The sequence below is a fragment of the Zosterops lateralis genome, assembly GCF_965231275.1.
Source record: "Zosterops lateralis genome assembly, chromosome: Z".
NCBI classification, from domain to species: Eukaryota; Metazoa; Chordata; class Aves; order Passeriformes; family Zosteropidae; genus Zosterops; species Zosterops lateralis.
In genome coordinates this window covers 7,005,829-7,028,983 of record NC_139800.1, presented here as the reverse complement: position 1 = coordinate 7,028,983, position 23,155 = coordinate 7,005,829, and the positions used below count along the sequence as shown (strand labels likewise).

Below are 23,155 nucleotides of genomic sequence, written 5' to 3'. Positions count from 1 at the left end.
CCACAGTTGCCTCTTTGCCATCCTCTATGGCTTTGACAGCTCAAAACACAAGCTGTCCCATATTTACCTGGCTCTGGATTATCTTAAGAATTACTCTGGTGTCTTTGCTTTACTTCAAAATTATCACCTTTGAGGGTAAATTAGAGATGGTAATCTGAATTAAAAATAGCAATCTGTAATGCCAGAGGCTTAGATGCCCCTGCTTGCCAATGTCTTTATTCCTTTCGTTGTCTACAGCACATGAACATATATTCCACTCCCATATTCATGCTTGCTTTCCTCATGGTTGCCACTGTTCATTTGCTGAACTGCTTCTCCCCATTCTTCTGAAGACAGCTAGAAAGAAATAGAGGTGTTAGATAAACAGAGCTAGAAGTTGTAGGCTGAAGAGTAGAAGTTGTTCTGTATGATGACTCTGCAAAATACCTCCTTAGTATTACTGAGCTCTGGTAACCAGCAAAGAAACTGGAACATTTCCTCATTCTTTCTGCTTTGGAAAGAACCCAGTTCATGTAAGAACTAATAGTTCCTGCCTGGATACTGATTACATGTTTTTGGCTGTATTCAGTTTTCAGATCTAAGCTTAGCTCTCATTGCCGTTGATAGTTGCAGATGTACATGAGGCCTTTGCTGAGTTTTCTTCACCAAGTTACAACAGAAATTAAATACTAAGGTTAAAACTCATTCTTTCAAATTATATCTGTATGGTTTTAAAAGTCTTACCTGTGTGCAAGTAGTTGGATAACTATAATGCCATGTTGTTCAGCACCACCTGGTAATTTTCTAAAAATAAAAATATAAAACTGGCTTTTAAGACTTTTTGTGAGAATGCGATGAGCTATTCAAATATATGCCTCTTCAAATAGTATTTTGAATTTATTCTGTGATGGCTAATTCTAAAATTACTTTAGAAAACTTCTTCCTTCATTGTGAGAGAAAGTGGATATAATTGTAGGGCACATGCCAAACTAACAGTGAGAAATTAATTTATTACTAGGCAATAGAAAGCATGGAGTAAAAATAGATAAGTACAGTATATGACCCTAATATCAAAGAAATGTAGCAGCCACTTATCTTGGAATATGTCAAGCAGTCTATTATTCAAATCATTCAGCACTGTAATTGGATATAGCTTTTAGAAAACTTTTAACTTCCAAATTCATAGCTGCTGAATGTTATAGAAAGCATAAATACAAGAATGGTTTTACAGTTATGGCAAAACCTACAAAACCAAAATATTCCTGAATAGAAACTGCATAATCTAATGCTTTGTCCTGTGGCTCATTTGTTTTTATCATCATGTTTACATACAGTACATTTCCCCCTCATATAAACGCATGCATGCGTATTATAGTTTGTTCCAGGAAAAACAAAATTCTCTTGTAATTCATGGATGACCTTCTTCCAGCTGAATGCAAAATGTAGGAGATCTGTGTGCGTGCCTCAGCCTTGGTACATGTGGTTCATCTTCAGGTTTAAGTGAACCAGGTCACTGAGGTCACTGGAGGCTTCTGTGGGGATTCTCATGGTGTGCAGGCAAGTGACAGCAAAACTAAGTGCTTGAGGAAACTGCAGTTGGCGTTGATTGAGTTTCAGATGGATAATTTGCAGTTTTGAAAAATATGTGAAGATGCAGTGTGAATGAAAAACAAGAGGCAAGAGAAAACTGCAAGCTGTCAGTGTGAAGCAGTTGTTGGAAAACACTGGAAATGGATATTGTCCCTTAAAGCAGGGGTTATAAAGTGGAAAAGGAGGAATTTAAAGAAAAACTCATGACTGATCTAAGAGCAGGGAGGATTATAATCTGCTACAATAATTAATATTTTGAGCAGAGATGGTGAGAGGAGAGAGAGGAGTGCTATAGTAATAGAGAGAAGCTGAAGAGGGGAGTGATCTGTTCCTACCTGTCACACAGCTGATAAGAAAAAAAAGATAAACCACCTGTTCTTTTCTCATTAGGATTTTAGACTGTAAAAATATACAAGCAACTACTCTCCTAAATGTGGAGACCCATGAGTATGCTGCATAGGGTAATTAACTAGTGAAAATGACACATGCTTTTATGAATAAAATTAGTGAGAAGGAAATATTACTTTGGTGGCAAGAAACCTGTTATGGTTCAGAACAGTGTTAGTGCAAGAGAGAACTGAGAGGCCAATATGAGCTCTGGTGAGAGAAGTTGGATGGGTAAAAAAGTGGGTGGCTGTATGGTCTGAGTTCAGTAGTATTTGAGAGGAGATTATCCCAGATAGAATAGCCTGGGGAAAAGGTCAGGAGTGACTAGGAAAATCACACACACAAAAAAAAAATGCATGTACCAAATGGGGGGACAACTCTTACTGTAGTGGGGAAGTGCTTATAAAATGTTTGTTGTAACAATTCAGACTTAATTACTCTGCCTATGGAATCAAATTACAACTGTAGAACTTGTACTGCTTCACTTATTAAGGTTTTACATTATGTTCAGGGTTTTTTCATGATAGTTGTTGGTTCCAATGGTATGTTTTATTGTTTCCTGTTTCGTATCTTCTAAAGAACTTTTGACCAATCTACACTTTGAGAGCTTCTTTGGAGTGGTGATGCATGAAGAAGAAATAATAGCTTTTGTCAGAAGTCAAGGTCAAGCTGCAGACCTGTCAAATCAGGTGATAAATACATTTAATTTTAAATTGAGTACAGACTTAGAGAATTCCTTGAGAAATAGTAAACATGAACTTCCTCAATATTTAACTAAAGATATTTTCAGACTAGGAGAACACCTTAAATGGTATTTTATTTCTATGTTGTTGACGTAGTCTTTAGAGGGCAATACTTTCTTCTAATTTAAGTGGCTTTGTCCTGTTTGTAATTCCATTATAACAAGTTTTGAGACTCATTCTGAAATACATTCTTTTCTTGTTTGAAGCATCTCTGCTTAGAAGTACTGAGAACACAAAGGCTGCAATAATGGGTTATATAACAGCTCTAGTCTGGTATGCAGTTTGCACGAAAGGTTAGCATGAGGTGTTTTAAGAATTTTCAAGATCCTACAGTAGAGAAATAGATAGTTCTTCCAAATAGTTATTGGCATGCACTTAACTTCATGATTTTTTTCCAGAGCTTTGCTAGCAGCAATTATTCTTTAACTATACACATTTGTCATTCAAGCTCTGGTCTGAGTGCTTACCTCAGAAATGGCTGCATCAGAAGAAATATTAAATTGTTATTGTGATGAAAGAGACATAGTGCAGCCACTTACAATAGCAGCAGATTGTGGGCAATGGTGTTCTTCTGCCCATTGTTCTCAGGCAGATTTTGATCAGCTACCATTGGTTTTCAAATAATTAGTTTTACATTTCTGTAAGTATATCCATACCCTCTTAAGGATGCTTGTAAATTTTTTTGTTCAGGCAAAAGAGGATGCTTTTAAATAAGCTTTCAATATCGGCCACATCTTCTCTCCTATCATAAGTTTTTGTAGTTTTGTGTTAAGATAACACCATTTTATTATTTTTATAGCTTACCATATGTCCTCTTGTTTTTTGGTTTCCTATAAGGAGTCTTATCCCTTTGCTGTTTCATCACAACATATTTTCCTATATATTCAGTGTTTTCATTATACTTCTGAAACCCATGTTTTTATATAAAGATTGAAATTGAGGAGTTTGTTGTGGGGAGGTGAAGAGAGAAAGTGTGCCATAAGACAGTCTACATGTATACTATTCCTGTGAATGTTTATGACTTTGCTTGTGTTGTTGACCACAACTGCACATTAGGCAGAGATGTTTTTGCAGTTCCACAGTTTTCAGCTTAATTTGTGAGGGTGAGTTTTTTATCATGTGGAGCAGTCTCTGTTGTGCCCTACAAGATTTGTAAACAGGCATAAGGCATAATTGAAACCACATTCTACAGTGTGTATTAGTTGGGTGCCTGGGAAAGTTTCTACATATGGAGCAAGTGAAAAGGCTTAGTCTTAAATTTAGGAGTTAAAAAATAACTTCTTCTTAGTGCCACCCAAAATTCAGCTGTGTGGCTGATTAGGTGTGACTGATGCTTGTGGGAAGGCAGTGTGGTCCGGTGGATACAGGACTGGGTGTTACATATGGAAAATGAGTTCTATTTTTGGCTTTCTACTTGCTGTGTGATCTGGAGGGAGTATCTTAATCTTTTAGTTTTCCATTTGAAAAATGAGGATAATGATGCTTACTCACCTTGGGAAGGCACTTAGGATTCTACAAATGGATGTAGCTGCTCATCAGCAGATATTAACTATTGCCAAGCTAGAAGAAGAAATGAAACAAAGACTGACACATGCTTTTATTTTTGTTGCTCATGTAAAATTGCTGTATAGGTGGATATTTTTAAATTGGTTATAGAGAATATGTGTAGCATCAGATGTTTGAAAACTATACTGTCCTTTCAGAAATTGCTTCCTATACTTCTAAAAACATTACCTTGAAGAAAAAAATCTACCTGCCTTGACACTATTTTTTTGTCATTTTACCTCTATTCTTTATTTATAAATGCATTTCTAATATTTGATAATGTTTAAGCCTTAAAAATACACATATTTATTAAATGCATTCATTCTTAACAAAATCTGCACTTCAAAATGTCCGACTTATTTTCTTCAAATAAATTAGAGAATTTTGTTTGGAAGCTCAAACAAGATGTTTGTTCTAAATCAAGAATAAGTTTCTGATACAGGACACTGGACCAAATAATTGTATGCTCAGTCTGAGAGGTATGTTATACTTCTACTCTGTATAATATAATTTATTTAGTTGATTACTGTGTGGTTTAATACCAGATATTCTTTAGAATGTGTCCTTTATTTTTGCTTTTTAATATATATATATGCTATGAATGAGATATTATTTATAATTATATAATGTATAAGTAGTTAGCAACATGTACATTAATGTAATTGTGTTCTGAATAACCAGGTCATTGATTAACTTGAGTCAGTGCTATGTTGCTATTTTGCTGTTTTGTTATCTTTGGGTCACAAAGAATAAGCCAGGATTCAAATGTTGTATTTAAAAATAAAAGTGCCAGAATAGCAAAGTAAAGTGCAATTGCAATATTAAAGTCTTACTTATAAAATAGAAATTAAATTGTGGGGATATTGCAAAGCAGAAGCTCAGTTAAATAAGTTACTGTGAGGAGACCTTTGATCATTTTTTTGCTTTCCATTAAAATTCAATACTGTCCTTAAAAATAATCCAACTTTTTATTTTAATATCATTAGATGCCCAGGTCTGTGGCAGATTTTAAAATAATGCTTCTTTTTCTTTTCAACATGAAAAATACATATACTGTGCTCCTTAAGATAGGGCTGCCATAAGCAGGGTTGGTGCCAGGTGTTTAAAAACAAGCATGCATGATGATGATTCCATAAGTTATTCTTTAAATGTGTATTGTGGTTATGTGTGTAAAACAGAGTATGTCTCTATGTGTGTTATGCTCTCTAACTCAGACAGAAGAGAGAGGTAACCTAAGCTGTATTTTTCTGTTATTTTGTCAATAAATGTAGCACTTAAAAATTTCAACCACATCTTTCTAAGGTAACATTTACCTCCTCACATCTTTAGCATCTATCAGACATGACATGGGACATATTCATTGACCCTAAAAATTTTCATCAGTCTCATGCACTGGAAGGGGGCAGCCCCAGCCAGACAAGAGGCTCATTTCAATTTTAACGGCTGTAATTAAAGGTTAATTCACTGAGTCAGGATTAACGAGGAAAGTACAAATGATAGGCAAGCAGCTGCCTTTATAATACAGGATTAGAACAATGCAATTACAATAAGAATTAGAAAAAACCAACTTCCTGAAAAGGTTCTGTAATAAGTGAACTGCATTTCTCTGTTCTTAATTGTGGTGCTTTAACATGGAGACTCTGTGCAGCACAGTTTTTTTTTGTTGTTGTTGTAATAACAGTTGATCAACAGTGTGTCTAATAAGACAGTATGCCAACCACAGTGACAGCAACTGTTATATTGATAAATTCAATACTGTGCTCTACTGAAAACCTTCAGACTTATATTTATATTGCAGCTGTATGTGCTGGACACATAGATTACTGCTTTGAACATTGTCATTAGATTTATTTCTCTTATCATTTTGCAGTTGCTTATTTTAGACAATTTCTTTAAAAAACCTTAAAAATATATTGAATTTTACAAGGCAGTTGCTGAAAAGTTTTGTTTACATTATCCTTACTAGAATTTATGAGAAATTCTAAATATCTGACAAATAATTCTGGTTTATAAATCAATATATATCCAATGCACTGACTTTGACATCCTGTTGTAGCTATGTGTATGCTATCACTGCATTAATTGGTATAATTTAGAAGTTGATGTAATTCATGCTTTCAGACAGTCCCTTCTTGTGCAGTGCCAAGTAAATGTGTAGATTGCAAATGTAAAAATACTTTCCAAAGTAAAGTTCTGATCACTTTTAGGAATTTCCTTTAAAATTTCTGACTTGTAAGTAAATATATCAAATGGAAACAGCTTTATAATAAAGGAAAAACGAAGTAGCATTCTGAATGAAAACATTAAACTACTCTCTCATTTCTTAGATTTGAAGTAGTGAATAATTGTGCCCAAATAAATAATCAAAATTATCTTTCTATGCAAATAAGTAGTCTGGAATTTCTCAGACACTCCTGTTCTGAATTGCTATTTTAAAGTCTATTCACTTCTGTTTTCTCTTCAGTTCAAAGATCCACCTTCTCTATGTGTATTTAACAATTTCTGTTTAGTGCTTATTTAAAACTTTGCAAGTATATGCTACAATGTGTGCTTGAATATTTGAAAGATGATATTTTTAAAAGGCTGTCAGGACACTACTTTGAAAACAAAAGTTTCATGAAAGAGCTATGTATTTTTATCAGTAACTTTAGAGTTATGCTGAAATATCATGAAATACACCTAGACATTGTTACTTTATACCTAAAAATTCAGCACTGTTTTCTTGGAAATTATTATTAACATGGAAATATTTGGAAGTTTTGTGTGAAAGTTTATATTTATGTTTATATTATACAAAACTATAAGCACACTGTGTTTTGATAATAAACAGTAATATTAATATGGGTTTACTTTATAAAACTTACTTATAACAGTAGTCAAAGAATGTTTTATATCTGTGCTGTAGATTGAGAGTATATTGTATAACAATGGTGTTTCGTGTATTCTAGGTATTGTTTGGCTAAAAAGCTGGCCAGCATGCGTTTCCAACAATATTTTGACATTAAAAGCTCCAAGAAAGCTCTTTTTGGTGAGGGCAGTTGATAACTTTTCATTCATAATTAGCTCATAGAGAACCGAGAGACATTTCAGGGAAATTGAACTGTCAGTGGGTAGAAACAAGCATTTGACCTCATCACATTGAGTGGGGCCCATCATAATTTGTTCATTTGGTGCCCATCAGCCCAGCCTCATCTCTCATACGGCACCTCGCTGACCTTCCCTCTCCAATTCCACTCAGTTCAGCTTTAATTATGACTCTGCAGACCCGAAGAAATATTGCAGCTTGCTCTCAAAAACCCTGAACTGCCACTCACCAAAAGATTGGTTTTTAACAGGTAATAAATGCCCAAAGGAAATGGTGCTCTGTCCCACACAGAGTAAAGCTGGAGTGGGGGTATTCCTGCCTCTCAGTTGTCACTTTCCCAGTGAAAATTTTATTTCATACAGAGAGCAGAAGACCATTTCCAGTACTATAGGAATTGTTTGGGTTTGGAAATTTTAATCTTCTTTTTGAGACTAAAAGGAAGTTGTACTTGATCTGCTAACCCAGAATTGTATTAAAGTAGCCAAATAATATTTAAAACTGAAAATAATAATTAAAGAAAAAGTGGTGTGTGGGGGAGGGTTTTGTTTGGTTGGTTTTGTTTTTAAATGATGATTAGTGAAAAGCTCTAAAACTTAGTCTGGCACCTGGAAAGTGATGTTCTTCTCCGATAGGAAATTAACTAAGATTCTTCTATCACCATTGGCAAATCTTTCTGTAAAAGTTATTATAATGTGAATAATTTTAATGTGTGACAATTGCAGAGGAGCTGTGGTTTGCCAGTTTACTGGCAAGTATTATTTAATAGTTTTGCCAGGTAACTGTTAAGAAAGGACAAGATCCGTGTGAAGAAAATACAAATTGCTACTGATTTTAAATGTGCAGTTCCATCTTAAAGAATGTTCCCACAAATTTCTGAGCAAATAAAAATATTCAAAACTACAGTACTAGAGAGTGTATCCTTGTGGTGAATGTTAAACTGTCAGCAGGATTTTCAGGTCATTTGACAAAAAGGATACAGGTGCTGTAGCTAGCAGTGAAGGTGACTGCTAGTTTCATCAATCACTTTGCCTTTCTTTAAGTTGATACATAATGGACCCCTTCAATCAGCTTCCTTGTTCTTTGTCACTTGTTTAGGAAGAAGAAAAAAGAGGGTGGAAGGGCTGGACTTTGAAGTCAAGGTTATAAAATGAATCGTTACTTATTTACACAGGATAAGGAGGATAAGTCAGAGTGAGAAGGGGCTCTTCATAAAATGTCGAGTTTGTCAATGGGTGATAATATGCAGTTTGAAGCTTCGTGCAGACCTTGAGCAGTGACAGTAGTTGTCAAAGCAGTGATTCTGAACCAGAATTTAAAATAAGACATTGTTTAGTGACAGAGACACGGCGTGTGCCAGAAAACGTGCTAATCAGTGTTCACTTTATTTTCAGAGCGTCACAGTAAATGATGATCCAGTGGCAAAGTTTGTTTAACTGCAAAACCAGAATTATAATAGAAATAGAATGTAAATTTATATATCACCTAGGATGCTGTTGATACGTGTTTATGTAACACACATTAAATACATGTTATGGTCAATTCAGCTTCATTACATCCATATGTCTAATACATTACTTCTTTGAGGTGTGCAGAAATAATTATTTTTGTAAACTATCTATGCAGTTGCTGTTCAGCAAGTTATAGTATTTCAGGTTCTTTTCCCCATATCATACATAAAATTGATATGTGTAGAAAACTGAGTTTTCCAGTGTTAAGATTTCTTACATTTCATCTGCAGCACAATACTGTGAGATTATGATGAGTATTTTGAGGACTAAACATCAGAATAGCAAGGAAAATTTTGAGCTTTAGGTAGAAATTATTAAAAATACAACTTCTCATAGTCTCTGCATTCATAATCTTGGTGTTATGGCAAAAAATTCTTAAGAAGCCTCTGTCCTTCAGCTACATCTATGAATAAATAGTGTGTGGGTTTTTAAAAATTATTGATTATAGTTTTGGATTTTTGTACACAGGGATGACTCTAAAAACCACATAGGTCTTCCTTTATAATTTTAAATTATGTCATTCCAGTTCCACATATATCTAACTATCCAGAGAGTCTATAATCCTTGAAATCAAGTTCTACTTTTTAAATATACATGGAAGGGGATTTTTAACTAACAAAATGTCTTGATCACTGAGATTTTGATTTTTTGGTTTTTAGCTTGGTGTACTTGAAAAAATAAATACCCAGGGTTTGGTTGATGCATGTAGGAATGCATCTGCACTTTTACTTGAAGAACCACCACGACATGGCATGAAACACCTGGTATTCAAATTTTCATACTGAAATTTTTGTCCAAAAATATTAAGAATAAAACTCTTTGTAGAAAATAAGTGTTTGATCATTGAAAGTAAAAGCTGTGTGTGGGGCTGACTCAGCTGGTGGAGAGATGTTACTGCTAATAGGCCACACCTTCCCTGGTGTGCACTAGTAGTATGTTGTCACATGACTTGTAGGCTAGCAAATAAAGTAAGAGAAATGCAAGGACATTGCAGTTGTTAAAATGGAGTGACTTGTAATCTTTTAAATTATGTCAATACAGATGCATTTTAATGTGCTGTAAAAGTTCTTGTTAACAGTTGCAGGAAGGGGATACCCTACATTACCCACCTCCAAACATGTGTTAAGGTTGTTTTTAAAAAGGTTGGTAAACGATGTGCCATTGTTTTCCCAAATCAGAATAATTTGGAAATGTTTTCTGCCCTCCTGTGCCACAGACTCTAGTGGATATTGGAGAGATTCTTTAAAAGGCTGTTGAACAGTGTTATGATTAAACACTGTATCATCAAAGAGATGAGTTTTTAAGAGCTTGCTTTAGTCCAGACTTTCACCTTATTTTTACATGCTTTTCTCCTAATGGTTTGATGAACAGGCCTTGACATATTAAGACTAAAAAAAGTAGTTCTAGAATCTTCATAATTAATATTGACTTCTGTGAAGTTGATAAAAATTTTCATTTTTAATTTTTGTTCACTTGGGTTAAGAAACATTTCTATCTTTATATGGTTGCAAGTGTTGCTTGTTGTTTCTAGTCCTTGACATCTGTGTTCTTGATTTGAAAATGGCAGAAAAATAGGAGAAAGACAGATTTTTAAGAATTCTAAAATACATCTTTCAGTTGCATAGTGCAACTTAGGAGTTCATGACTGCAAAAGGAGATTTGTGTAAAACTTTACTATTATTACTTTAGAGTGCTTTATGAAAAAATGTACAAAAATAATTCTACTGTTTACACTTGAAGACCTTCGTAACACTAGCAGCGTTAGAATGTATGCTTTCTACATAAATCATAAATTTGAACTACTGTGAAATACATTTGTGTACTAAAAGATATTTTAAAATAGACTAAGTTTTAATAATGGTCATTGTCACAGTCTTCCTGCTGCTGCATTTATGCTCAGTGAGCTAACAATCTGTGGCAGTCTTAGACAATAGTAGCAGCAATAATCTACATTAGAAGGACCAAGATAATTTCAAAAGTAGATGAGAAAAAGTTACCTACCTAATTTGCCATCAGTCATCAACATAGTTAAAGGCCTTAGCTATGGCCACAGCTACTGCCTACATTCAGTGTATGTCTGTGCAGTGGAGCCTTCATCAGAGACATCCATGGGCTGAGGTTTTTGGCTGCAGCAGGCTGTGCTTGGTGTTGCTTGCATTGTTCTGAGCAGTGTGGATGAGATAGAGTACTGTTTCATCTTAGGAGTGTGAAAAGAAATGTCATTGTGAAGGGTAGGTATGTCATTTGACACCACAAATTTTGTTTCTGAGTCAAAAAAAAAGTAGAAATGTGCTTTTAAATTTAAGCAAATCAACTGAAGGTAATTGGTTATAAATAAGCCTCTTCCTTGCTTAACAGACTACTAACCAGTGCATGATTTTTTTTGTTTTGTTTTTTAAGGATTGAAAACAAAGCTTAAGGAAAACAAAGCACAGAAAAACTATGTTGGCATGGCCTCAAGTCAGCTGTAATTTTTTGCAGTTTAAGGACTATGGATTTGTTTAGGTTAAAATATTATGTGTATAATTAAATAAATCTTGGAGAAAATTGGCATGTCAATATCGTGTATAAGAGGTGTAGTGTGGTACACAAAGATTCTTCTCCTGCATTGAGGAAACGCTAATACAGATGTGCAGTGAGTTGAATGCTTATTTCAGGTTTTTCTCCTTTTGAGTGGTCTACTGTGCATTAGGATCATCCTGATAAAAGCCAAAATAATGTGTTGCATTCTTCAACAACAATGTAGTGAAAGAGATTCAAATATAGTTGCATGAAGGTAGCAAAGATGTTATTTGCATTTTGGCATTCATAAATACCTATACTAGATTTGAATATAGTGTATTAAAGGCAGAATTCACTTTGGCTTGTTGATAATACTGTCTAGAAGTGCTTCAATTATATTATGCACTTATCCTGACAGATTTTGTCCTTTTCTGGGGAAAAATTTGAGCTAGATGCTTCTGCTGAACAAATACGCAGGAGTTGTTATAGTATAAATCTAACTGTAAGATTATACGTTATGGCCAGTAGGGTTCAGTATGTTTTCACTCTAGAGGTCTCTAGAGTACTGGCTGTTTGCCAAAAATCAAAATAATATACTAGAAACCATTTGTAGGAACTTCTTTGAAGTAATTTAGACTCAATGCCAAAATCTATATTCATCCTTCTCAGCAGTGTCCACTATTTCAAATTCATAATTAGGATGCAAGGTTAGCCTGACACCTTACTCTGTTTTTCTAACTCCTAAACTACTTCAGGTAATCATAGAATCAAAGAATCATTGAGGTTGAAAAAGACTATTCAGTCCCACTGCAAACCTAACACTGCCTGAGGCCACCATAAGCCACGTCCCCAAATGCAGTTCTCAGACTTTGCAGCTTAGTGGTCAGTGGAAGAATGGAATCACTGAATTGAAGTAAATTGCTTGATTTTGAACTGGAAGAATGTCTTTTCCTTGAAAACACCTAATGACTAAGTGTTTCATGCCACTTGATGAAAGTCTCACATATGCACCAGCCACCAGACCATCTGCTTTTCACCTCATGGAAGCATACATAGGACAAAAAGATAGGAAATCTTGAAGTCTCCCATACACAGATATGGATTTCATCAGTTTAAGAGTGGGAATTTTCTGTTAGTGTTACCACAAAAAATTTCCTTGGTATCTATTTAAGCCCTTTTTGTAGTCCACTAATGGTCCCAGCAGTCCTTCTAGGGGAGAACGTGTACTTCTGAATTTATACCAAGGTCTGTATTCCATAATGTGACTGAATTTAGCCCTTTTCTTCAGGCTTGTTTAGTACCTCTGACTTAATAATGAGAATATTTCCATTTTGTTGCTACTGAACTTCTTTCTTATGTGGCGTTTTAAAAAGATTTTACTAATATTTCCATTGGATTATTCATGTGATTCATTATGCTCAGGAGAAGAAAAAGGCAAAGATGCCAAATCTCAAATAAAACCAGGTGTTACTGTAATACAAAGCTTTAGACTCTATTATTTATGCAAAATGCAAGCTGTCTCACTGGCCCCAGTTACACAAAACAGGTGCACACTCTGTTTTGGAAGTTCTTGATTAGTCTGGTACAGAGCTAGTAGAGTTTTCTGCTGTTCATGAACTCCAGGTTAAGGCACAATTCTGGTTCCTTTATATAATATAGTCATTTTTATGCTCAAAGAGCAATACTTTCTATTGATATAGAATAACTACAATTCTGTCTAGTTGATTCTGTTTTAAGAAAACCATAGGAGAAAATCTAAGGGGTATAAAAGTATTAGAAAATAGATAATTTAGTGCTACTGAGGCTTTTGATCATCTCTAGATTCACAGCTTATATCTGTGAGCAGGTGGAAAGCCTGTGGGCAGGAGTCAGAGACTGAGGCAGCAAAGGGAACCAACCCTGTGTCTGCTACAGCTGCCTGCCCAAGGGGAGCCCATGGACCAAACCTTCCTGCTCCAGCCATAGGAGGCTTTGTGTCCTGTGGGGGGAACTCAACCAACCCAGCAGCTTTGGGAAAGTGGCTTGGAGGGCTGTGGGCAATCCAGGAGACTCCTGGAATGTGTGGAAGATAAATTCCTGACCCAGGTGATAGACACCCCTGCCAGAGGGAATGCCTTACAGGATCTGCTGGTCACCAGGGCAAGTAACTTGGAGCTGACTGAGACTTGAGGACTGGAGGCAGCCTGGGCTGCAGGGATCATGCACTGGGGGAATGTGCAGTCCTGAGGGACAGGGACTGGGGAAGAGTAAAAGTCTGGCTCTTGAACTTGAGGAAAACAGACTTAGAGTCCTTTGGGAACCAGTCAGTGGCATCCCTGACAGACTACCCTCAGGGACAAGGGAGTGGAAGAGATCTTTAAGGAGCTCCTGGCAATCCCCAGGAGTAAGAAATCAGACAAGGACAAGAGACCAGGATGGCTGAGCAGGAACTTGCTGGTCAAAAGGAAGGGAAAGAAGCAAATGCACAGGCAGTGGAAACCAGGACAGGGAACCTGGGAAGAGTTTAGAGGTGAAGCACAGTTGTACGGGGGGGGGGGGGGGGGGGCGGGGGGGGTGGTGAGAAAGGCAAGGCAACAAAACTGGAACTGAAGCTGGCAAGGGACACAAAGAATAACAGCAATGGCTTCTACAGTGTGTGAACCAGAAAAGGAAGGTCAGAGAAGGGGTATCCCCTCTGATGAACAACGCTGAAAAACTGTAGAACTGGAAACAACAGACAAAGAGAAGGCTGAGGTACTTAACAACTTTTCCCTCAGTCTTCAATGGGAAACTCTTCTCACACCACTTGACTGGGTGGATAACAAGATGAGGACTGGGAGAGCAAAGTCCCTCCCACTGTGAGAGACAGTGAGGTTTGTGACCACCTGAGGAACCTGAATGTATCCACGGAGGTGCACCCCAGAGTCCTGAGGGAACTGGCTGATGTAGCTGCCAAGCCACCCTCCAGGACATTTGAAAGGTCACTGCACTCAGGGCAAATCCCAGGTGACTGGAAAAGGGGAACCCTGGGAAACTACTGACTCTGGGAACTACTGACCTGTCAGCCCCACTTCTGTGCCTGGTAAGATGATGGAACAGATCCTCCTAGAGGCTGTGCTAAGGCACACGGAGAACAGGCAGGTGATTTGGGACCACCATGGCTGCACCAAGGGTAAGTGCTGTCTGAGCAAGGCAGTGGCTTTCTCTGATGGAGTGACTGCATCAGTGAGTAAGGGAAGAGTTACAGATACCATTTTTGTGGATTTCTGTAAAGTCTTCGGCATGGTCCGCTACAAGTGTAAAAGCTGAGATAACGGGATGAGACTGGGGTAATGGAAGTACCATCATAAGGGGGCAGACTGGGATGAAATGGGGTATGGGGATCAGATGGGATCCAGGCATGAAATGAAATGGGATAAGGGGATAAGTGGGCTTCCTGTGTTCCTGCCCTCTTGGTCTCCCTATTTTGCCTTCTCTTCTGTCTAATAGAAGAGGTGGATTTGATAGGTGGACTGTTAGATGGATAAGGAAGTGTTTGGATGGTCGCATCCATAGGGTGGTGGTCAGCATCTCAGAGTCCTCATGTGACATCAATGACAAACTGGTGTCACTCAGGAACTAGTGTAATTTAGTATCCTCAGTAATGACATAGACAAAGAAATCAAATGCACCCTCAGCAAATTCACAGATGACCCCAAGTGAAGCTGTACAGTTGCCACACCTGAGGGATGGGATGCCATCCAGAGGCTCATGGACAAGCTGTGGGAGAGGATCCATGGGAATCTGATGAGGTTTAACAAGATGAAGTGCTGGTGCTGCCCCTGGCTCAGAGCAGCCCTGGCACCAGCACAGGCTGGGCATGGACAGATCACAGCAGCCCTGCCCAGAAGGACCTGGGGGTGCTGCTGGGGGAGAGGCTGGACATGCCCCAGCCATGGGCACTGACAGCCCAGAGAGCCAAACGTGTCCTGGGCTGCATCCAGAGCAGTGTGGGCAGCAGGGCCAGGGAGGGGATCCTGCCCCTCTGCTCTGCTCTGCTCAGACCCACCTGCAGGGCTGCACCAGCTCTGGGGGCCCAGCACAGGAAGGACATGGAGATTTTGGGGTGAGTCCAGAGGAGCGGCACCAAGATGATCAGAGGGATGGATAACCTCTCCTGTCAGGAAAGGCTGGAAAAGAGAAGGCTTTGGAGTGACTTTATTGCAGCCTTCTGGTACCTGAAGGGAAGCAACCAGAAAGAGGGACGGGGACTTTTTACAAGAGCATGCAGTGACAGGACGAGGGGATGGATTCAAACTGAAAGAAGGCATGTTTAGATTAGATAGTGGGAAGAAATACTTTACTATGAGGGTGGTGAGGTGCTGGAGCAGGCTGTCCAGTCAAATTGTGAATTCCTCATCCCTGGCAGTGTTGAGGGCCGAGTGGATGGAGCTCTCAGTAACCTGACCTAATAAAAAGTGTGCTTGCCCGTGGCAGGCATGTTGGAATTTGATGACCTTTCTGATCCCTTCCAACCCAAGCCATTCTACCTTGAGCATATAATTGGTTTTGAAAGGATGATTTGAGACCATACAAATATTACAATAAAAAAAGAGAAACAATGATTTTTGGCAGCTTTACTGAGGCAGACTATGGGCAGCATAATAAAAGTGGTCTTTTGTTTGAGATCCACATCTGGGTGATTTAAACATCAGTGGAAGCTATTTGAGCATTTGGGAGTTTTATTTCTTTTGATATTTTATTTATTTATTTATTTAGGCAAGGTTTTGGAGACAAAAGTATTAATCTATAAATATTGAAATCAAGTAAGAATCTTTGGAACTTGTTTTATAATGTCTAAAATTGCCTGAAACCACTAATGGTTTAAAGTTATGATTGTTAATATGCTAATTTTCAATCAACCGCCTTGACATTGTTAATGGTTAAGTGGATCCTAAAAGTTGGAGACAATGCAAAAAGAAGAGAGGATATATTAGAAATTGAAGGTGTTCCTAGCAGACACCGCTTTTAGAAGATTTACTAGATGTAGAGCAGTTTGATGTAGAGCACCTTTGTTGGAAAGTGTTTTCCAGAATTCAACTGTACATCTAGATAAATTAGCCCAAATTAAATGACAGTATCCAGTTGCTTTTCTTAGATTCTACAAAATGGGAGCTTGCTTGCTTGGTTTCCTTGCTCCCTGTCAGGTGGATTCTGTCATTACTTTGGCAATCCATATCATCGTGACTTAAGCATACTGTAGTGTTGGGATTTCCAACAGCCTCTTGAAATAATGCAGACTGGGATGCTGACACTCTTTGCTTGCACTTTATCTTCTTATGAATTAATAATTATTTTTGTAAGAGCTGTATAAGGGGGACATTGCCTTGTGACTGTGAGTGATATATTGAGCAAAAGGTCATGTTTCCTGCCAGTACTCGACTTCAGTTTTTGTTTTTCCATCTTTCTCCTAATACAAAAAATTGTAGTTAAGTTATTCTCATGGCTTCAGTTGAAAGATAATGTAAATGTGGCTGGGCTGTGTGATAGCCCTTCTCCTCAAAGCTGTTGCAGAGTTGCTGAAGCATAACCTCACCATGGGTGTGAGAGGGGTTATAGCTCTCACAGCTCAGTAGGTAATTCTTGGATTATGTCATGGATATTGCCATTAGGAGGATTACTTAGATTAAATTATGTAGTCCGCTGCTTTAACAGAATGTAAATTAGAGGAATAGAATTATAATTTTCATCATCCTTAGAAGTAATTTTTTTTTCCAATAATACATGTTTTATCCAAACATATATACACTTATGAACTAGGATCAAGAATTAGTCTATGTTCATTATTGAAGGATTTTTTAAACTAAGGAGCAAATACAAAATAAAACAAACAGAATTTTGTATCTGTAGAAATAACAGTATTAATAGTAACAATGCTTCTTTAAGGTTCCTCCCAGCCCAAACCATTTTGATTCTTTGTGACTTTGTGATACTTTGGACAGGAATGTGTGTAGTAGGTTTAATAAACCATGTAGTGCTTTTTATTTTAAATAATTACGGAAAATAGGTTTTTTATATCAATGTAAGCTTGATTAGTAAGGACTTACTGAGCTGGCAAAAAGAAACATGTTCATATTGGGAGGATTCAGTGGTTTGTAACTAGTCAGCTCAGTTGTGATAAAGAAAGCCACAACTATTACTATTAGTGATCTTACACTTTTCCCTTTTTTTCCCCTATGATTAAAGGAAGGGCGGAGCGGGTGGGGGGAGGGAATCCTAATGCTGCTCTTGTTCTTATACAAGAGCTAGTTTAAAAATACTTGCAGTTCTTTTAGGGTAATGAATTATCTTTCAACATGTGCAGTCAGCCTTTTGGCCAGTCTGACTGGTACCAAGATAGTGTAATCACAGGGTATCAGTGTGGAGTCCCTACACGTGGTTACTTTCAGTCAAGATGGGGTGGGAGGGCAGTCAATATTTTAATTTTTTTTACTGTCTTTCTAAACAGCTGTATAAAAAAAAAGTTTTGCAAGTTTAATCTTAATAATCTAAACCCAAAAAAGCAGACACGCTCTGTCATAAAATAACTATTAGTGACTAGTTTGTATCCTATAAATCTAACTTGAGTTGATAATATGGTCCATTACCAGCTAACTGCACAGAGTATTTTTCATTTTACACTCTTCAGTTACTTTTTAGTGAAGTGTTAAAAAATATGAAGCTTTTCTCCTCTCTAAAATTGCACACTGTCTGTCTGTTATTAGGGAGATAACAGCTCTTATAAATGTTTCAGTAAGCGTTAAGTAGACAGTTATGTGCACTCTCATTCCACGCTTATTTGCTTACTGTAATAAACTGATAAAATATGTGTGGTTTGTCTCTGTGTATCTGCAGGCATCATGAGTCACATAGATTTCCTTTAGAAATAATGTTGTGTCTGCAGAATTGATTGGTTATTTTCATAAACCATCCAAAGGTACACAAACTACTTCTGTTATTTAAGCATATGCAGTGTAAGATTTGTAGGAGATTATCTCCTGGTTAGTAGATGCTTCTTGTTCTGTTAACTCTGTGTGGTTTTATTTTAACCCCAGAGTGATTGCAGGTAGCTACCCTGTGGGTTTTATCACAGCTGCATTAAAAATTTTAGGATTAAAACAAAAAAATTGTTTACCAGACTGATGCAGCTGCTAAATGCATCACATTACAATCACATCAGCCTTTGTTAGCTCAAAATCCTTGCTAACAAATAGAGGCTTTGAAAATCCTAATTTTCCAGAATTAAATTGCTTTGTTCAACATACATATATTTTATTTATTTCTAGTACTGCCATGTTAAATGCAAGTGAAAATTAATGTTCTGTACAAAGAAAGATGACTTAACCATAATGTCATTATTCTGAGTGTCCTTTGTGTTTTTGATGCTATGTATAGTATGATGTTCAAAATAAAAGTGAATGGGCTCACAAGCTTTTTATTACTGAAACAAGAAGTAGTGCTGAAGGGGGCATAGGCATAGATGAAAATCTCTAAAAATCACAGAAAGGATTCAGTAAAACTTGAATCAGTATTATAATTTAAGTAGGGTGAGAGGTTTTTTTCTCTGTGTGTATGCAATTTGGAGCAGCTCATCCTGGGTGCCGAAGTGCAGCACATGAAGGACAAGCAGGGGAACTGGCCCAGCCAGAACAGGTTTGTAAAAGGCAAAGGTCCAAAAGGCTGAGGCCACAATGGTGGGAGGTCCAACAAGGCCCAGGGCTGGGTCCTGCCCTTGGCTCACAACAGCCCCAGGCAGCTCCACAGGCTGGGGCAGAGTGGCTGGAAAGGACCTGGGGGTGCTGGTGACAGTGACTGAAGATGAGGCAGGGTGTGCCCAGGGGCCAAGAAGGCCAATGGCATCCTGGCCTGGATCAGCAATGGTGTGGGCAGCAGGAGCAGGGCAGGGATTGTCCCCCTGTGCTGGGCACTGGGGAGGCCACACCTCAAATCCTGTGTCCAGTTTTGGGCTCTTCACTACAAGAAAGTCATTCTGGGGCTGGAGCCAGTCCACAGAAGAGCAGTGGAGCTGGAGCAGAAGTCCAGTGAGGAACAGCTGAGGGAGCTGGGGATATTTATCCTGGAGAACGGGAAGCTCAGGAGGGACCTTATCACTCTCTACAGCTGCTTGAAAGGAGGGTGTAGCCAGGTGGGGATTTGCCTCTTCTCCCAGGTGAATGATGGAACAAGAGGAAATGGGCTCCTGTTGTGCCAGGGGAGGTTTAGGTTGGGTATGAGCAAAAAATTTCTTCACCTAAAGAATCAGTAGGCATTGGAATGGTTAGCCAGGGAAATGGTGGTATAACCATTCTTGGGAGTCTTCAGAAAAGCATGTGAGTGTGACACCTAGGAGCATGGTTTACTGAAGATGGCAGGGCTGAGTAAACAGTTGGACACAGAATTTAGAGATCTTTTCCATCCTCAGTGGCTCTATGATTCTGTATATGATGGACTTCTGACTACTTCTTATCTTTTCATTTCAATTAATAAATATTACTAATAAAGCCAGCCATAAATTAACACAAAGAAGGTAGTGTACTTCAAAATACTTGTGTTAGCATGAATTAAACATATATCTTCAACATGTTAATGTAAAATGGGAGAACCATTTAATGAAATAACTTTTCTATTATGAGCATGCCCTGCTCAAATTGAATTGAATATTAGAAGTTAGAGTCTAAGCTTAAACTTGCAAACATGGTTTAAATTCCATCTTAAAACCTTGGGTTTTGTTCATTATTTGAGTAATGGTTTAAATAACATGCTAATTTGACTGCTAATAACCTCTAACTGTTACTGTCTCTTTCTGTGTACCTCTGAGATATTCATTATTCAAAGTATTTCCTTTATTATTTCTTGACAACTGAGGGGGTTTTTTTGAGAGTTTGACCTTGTCAGTTAGTTCTCGAAAACGAAGCAGAATATTAATCCATGAAAGTTTAGGACTTCTGTTCAAAAGTGTTTTGAATTTTCAGTAACTGTGAAGATCCATACAAATTGTACCTTTTCCGTTCATTTTGTGTTAGCTGTGTGGTCATGTGATGTCACAGGTCATTATTTTATAGATATAACTTGAAGTAACCCTTATCTTTCCTTAAAACTTGTGTGAAGAATTCAAATTCCCTTGTCTGCATGTTTCTGTGTGCACCTTCCTTTTGTACTTTTGAGCTTGTGATTTCCTTGTCTGTAGTGTCTGGGAATTTGTTTGCACACTAAATGTCTTTTTTTCATGCTATTTCTGAAGGATAAAATGGACTGAAACCTCCTTGGGATTTTCCCTATTGTTTCTAGCAGCAAAACTATTTAATAAGTGTCAGCATCTTCTGCTATATATAACTATGTTTCTACTATTTCACCAGTGTAATTGTTAGACAACATTTTTTGTGGTTTTAACAAGAGAAACAACACAATTTCTCATTAAACTTTCACTTTACACAATATGCTTGGGAATACCCTTGAATTCTGCATAGAATGTTTCTTGTTGGAAAAAAAAAATAACTATGTAACTGTAACTCTTTTAAAATGTGAGAATTTAATAGTTAATTGAAAGCTAAAAAATTGAAAACAGGTTTTTAGTGGAAAGTGAGATGGATACAGCAAAGGTATTTTCAGCACCAGAAATATTTTTAGGCTCTGTTATCTGGTATCTATTACTGCAATTTGCTTATGCATTTCAATATGTCCTTATATGTTTCTGGTTCACTGAAATTCCAACTCCATTTGCAAAAGCACGTGCTCTAACTGAGTAAAAAATGCAATATTCAATTGTCATTTTTACTGTTCTTGACTTACAGCATTTGCCAACTATTGTGTTATACTTAACAGGTCCCTATGCAAGTCTCTGTGCCAACAAAAACACATGAACTCCTTCATCGAATGAGTGGGAAAGGATTAGCAGCTCATTATCACTTCTCAAGACAGCCAAGCATTTTTGGTGATCGTATGGTACCTGTGCAAGTGACAGTAACAAACACAACTGATCAGAAGATAGAGAATATTCACATTGGGGAGAAGAAATTACCTCCAGGCATGAGGATGCATGAGTTTAATCCAATAGGTAACCATATTAACCATTTTAACATAGGATACTATGTTTAAAAAAAAAAAAAAAAAAAACAAAACAAAAAAAAAACCAAAAAAAACCAGACTCTTAATCTTCAGCAAAATTTCAAATACAGGAAAGTGATTTTGCATAGTTACATGTATACTCATATCTATGTGTGTGGCAGGGATGGGGGTAGGTACACATACATACACACACACCCCCATCAACTATCCACTTGTTAGGACAAAATCTTTCTTTATCCCTACAAAGTTCAATTCTCTTACTGTCTTATTTTAGACTGGCTATTGTGGGCTTTTGTGAAAAATGAAGTTTTGATTTTTATATTCACAATTATTTTCTTATGAAGCTTTAAATAAATCTGTAAATATATTATTTATATTGGTGGCTCAGAACATTGACATTTGTCCTTGTGGGCTTATGGAAGTAGAGTGGAAGTGTATGTTTTAGTTTAGCTTGTGTATACCATAGTTCCACAAAGTGTGCCTGCTTAGCCTAGATAAAAAGCAATGTGTAGTCAGACCTGTCCTAAATTGTTTTACTTGCTACTTTCTAATCAGGATGGTTTTTTTGGTAAATTTCTGTCTGTGGAAAAGAGTATAAAACTTGAGAAAGGACACATATCACACAGCAAGTTTTTTTTCAAGAGTAATACCTATGTACACAACCTGCTTTCTTATCTCAGCAGTTCTTTATTTTAGGACATTGTGGTATGGTTAGAAGGAATAGAAGCGTCTCTGTTTCGTAGTATAAATTCTTCTCCTTCAATGAGCTACATTATTATGTGAATATGTATCATGATAGAAGAACACAGGAACATGTTCTTAAAGCACAGGAGTGAACTAAAGAGTATTCTTTGTTTTAAGTAGTTAAATGTTTGTATTGAATGGCTCTAAACTATTGAAATACTTTTTATTTTAACATAGAGAAGATTATGCAGGTTTACACCAAATAGCTACAAAAGCAATTGTCCACTGATATAGTTTATTTCAGAGTTAAAATTAATAATAATAACTGTTTGCATCTTGGTAATGATACACACTTCGTCAAGGCAGTTACTTTTAGAACTCTATTAGCTTTTTATTTTTAAGTGAACAGTTTGCTGCTTATTCCTCAAAATAAGTCAATTAGAATTGAGATGTCAAGTTAGTTTTGCCCATAAAGTTTATTTTATATCCCTACCTGTAAACATTTGAGGAAATAAAGCACAAAGGCTTACAAGTAGAAATCTAGTGATACTATAAATCAGATCAGGAGATACTATACCCACAATAACAGTAAATTAACAGTAGCATTCTCTTGTCTCACATAAAAACATGGGGGAAAAGGTGGAATTAATAAATTATCCACTTCAGGTTCCTTGAGCTCCACAAAACAATGCTGCCCTTTAAAGTATTTGTTTGCCCAAGAATGACATTTTGGCATCTGTCCTGCAAAGCTGTTGGTTTCTTCTGCAGAAAAAAGAGCTATCCATCATCTGTAGTTCTTCCAAAAATGTTATTTTTCTTGCTTGAATGCAAATTTCCTGTTTTCTTTGTCATTTTATGTAGAACTAAGTTTATACACCCTGTTCTTACTACATGTTGTGTTTTCAGCATTTGGAAAGCACATCCTATAATTTACCCAGCAGATGCAACAGAAGAAGAGTCAGTGTAGGCAGGTATTCCTGATGGAGTGTAAGTCTAGTTTTGCCTCAGTCACTGAAATTGCTGTTGGCAATTGTCCTGACTCTTCCAGTAGAAATGGTTCAAATTATTTC

At 37.1% G+C, this 23,155-nt stretch overlaps 1 protein-coding gene across 1 annotated transcript in view; it reads left to right on the top strand.

The window, feature by feature from the left end:
• Nucleotides 1-23,155, top strand: part of AP3B1 (adaptor related protein complex 3 subunit beta 1) — a 155,012-nt gene that overhangs the window by 103,208 nt on the left and 28,649 nt on the right. Inside the window, exon 23 of the mRNA XM_083884158.1 lies at nucleotides 21,159-21,390. Coding sequence (XP_083740284.1) covers nucleotides 21,159-21,390 — 232 coding nt within the window. The remainder of the gene's footprint in view (nucleotides 1-21,158; nucleotides 21,391-23,155) is intronic.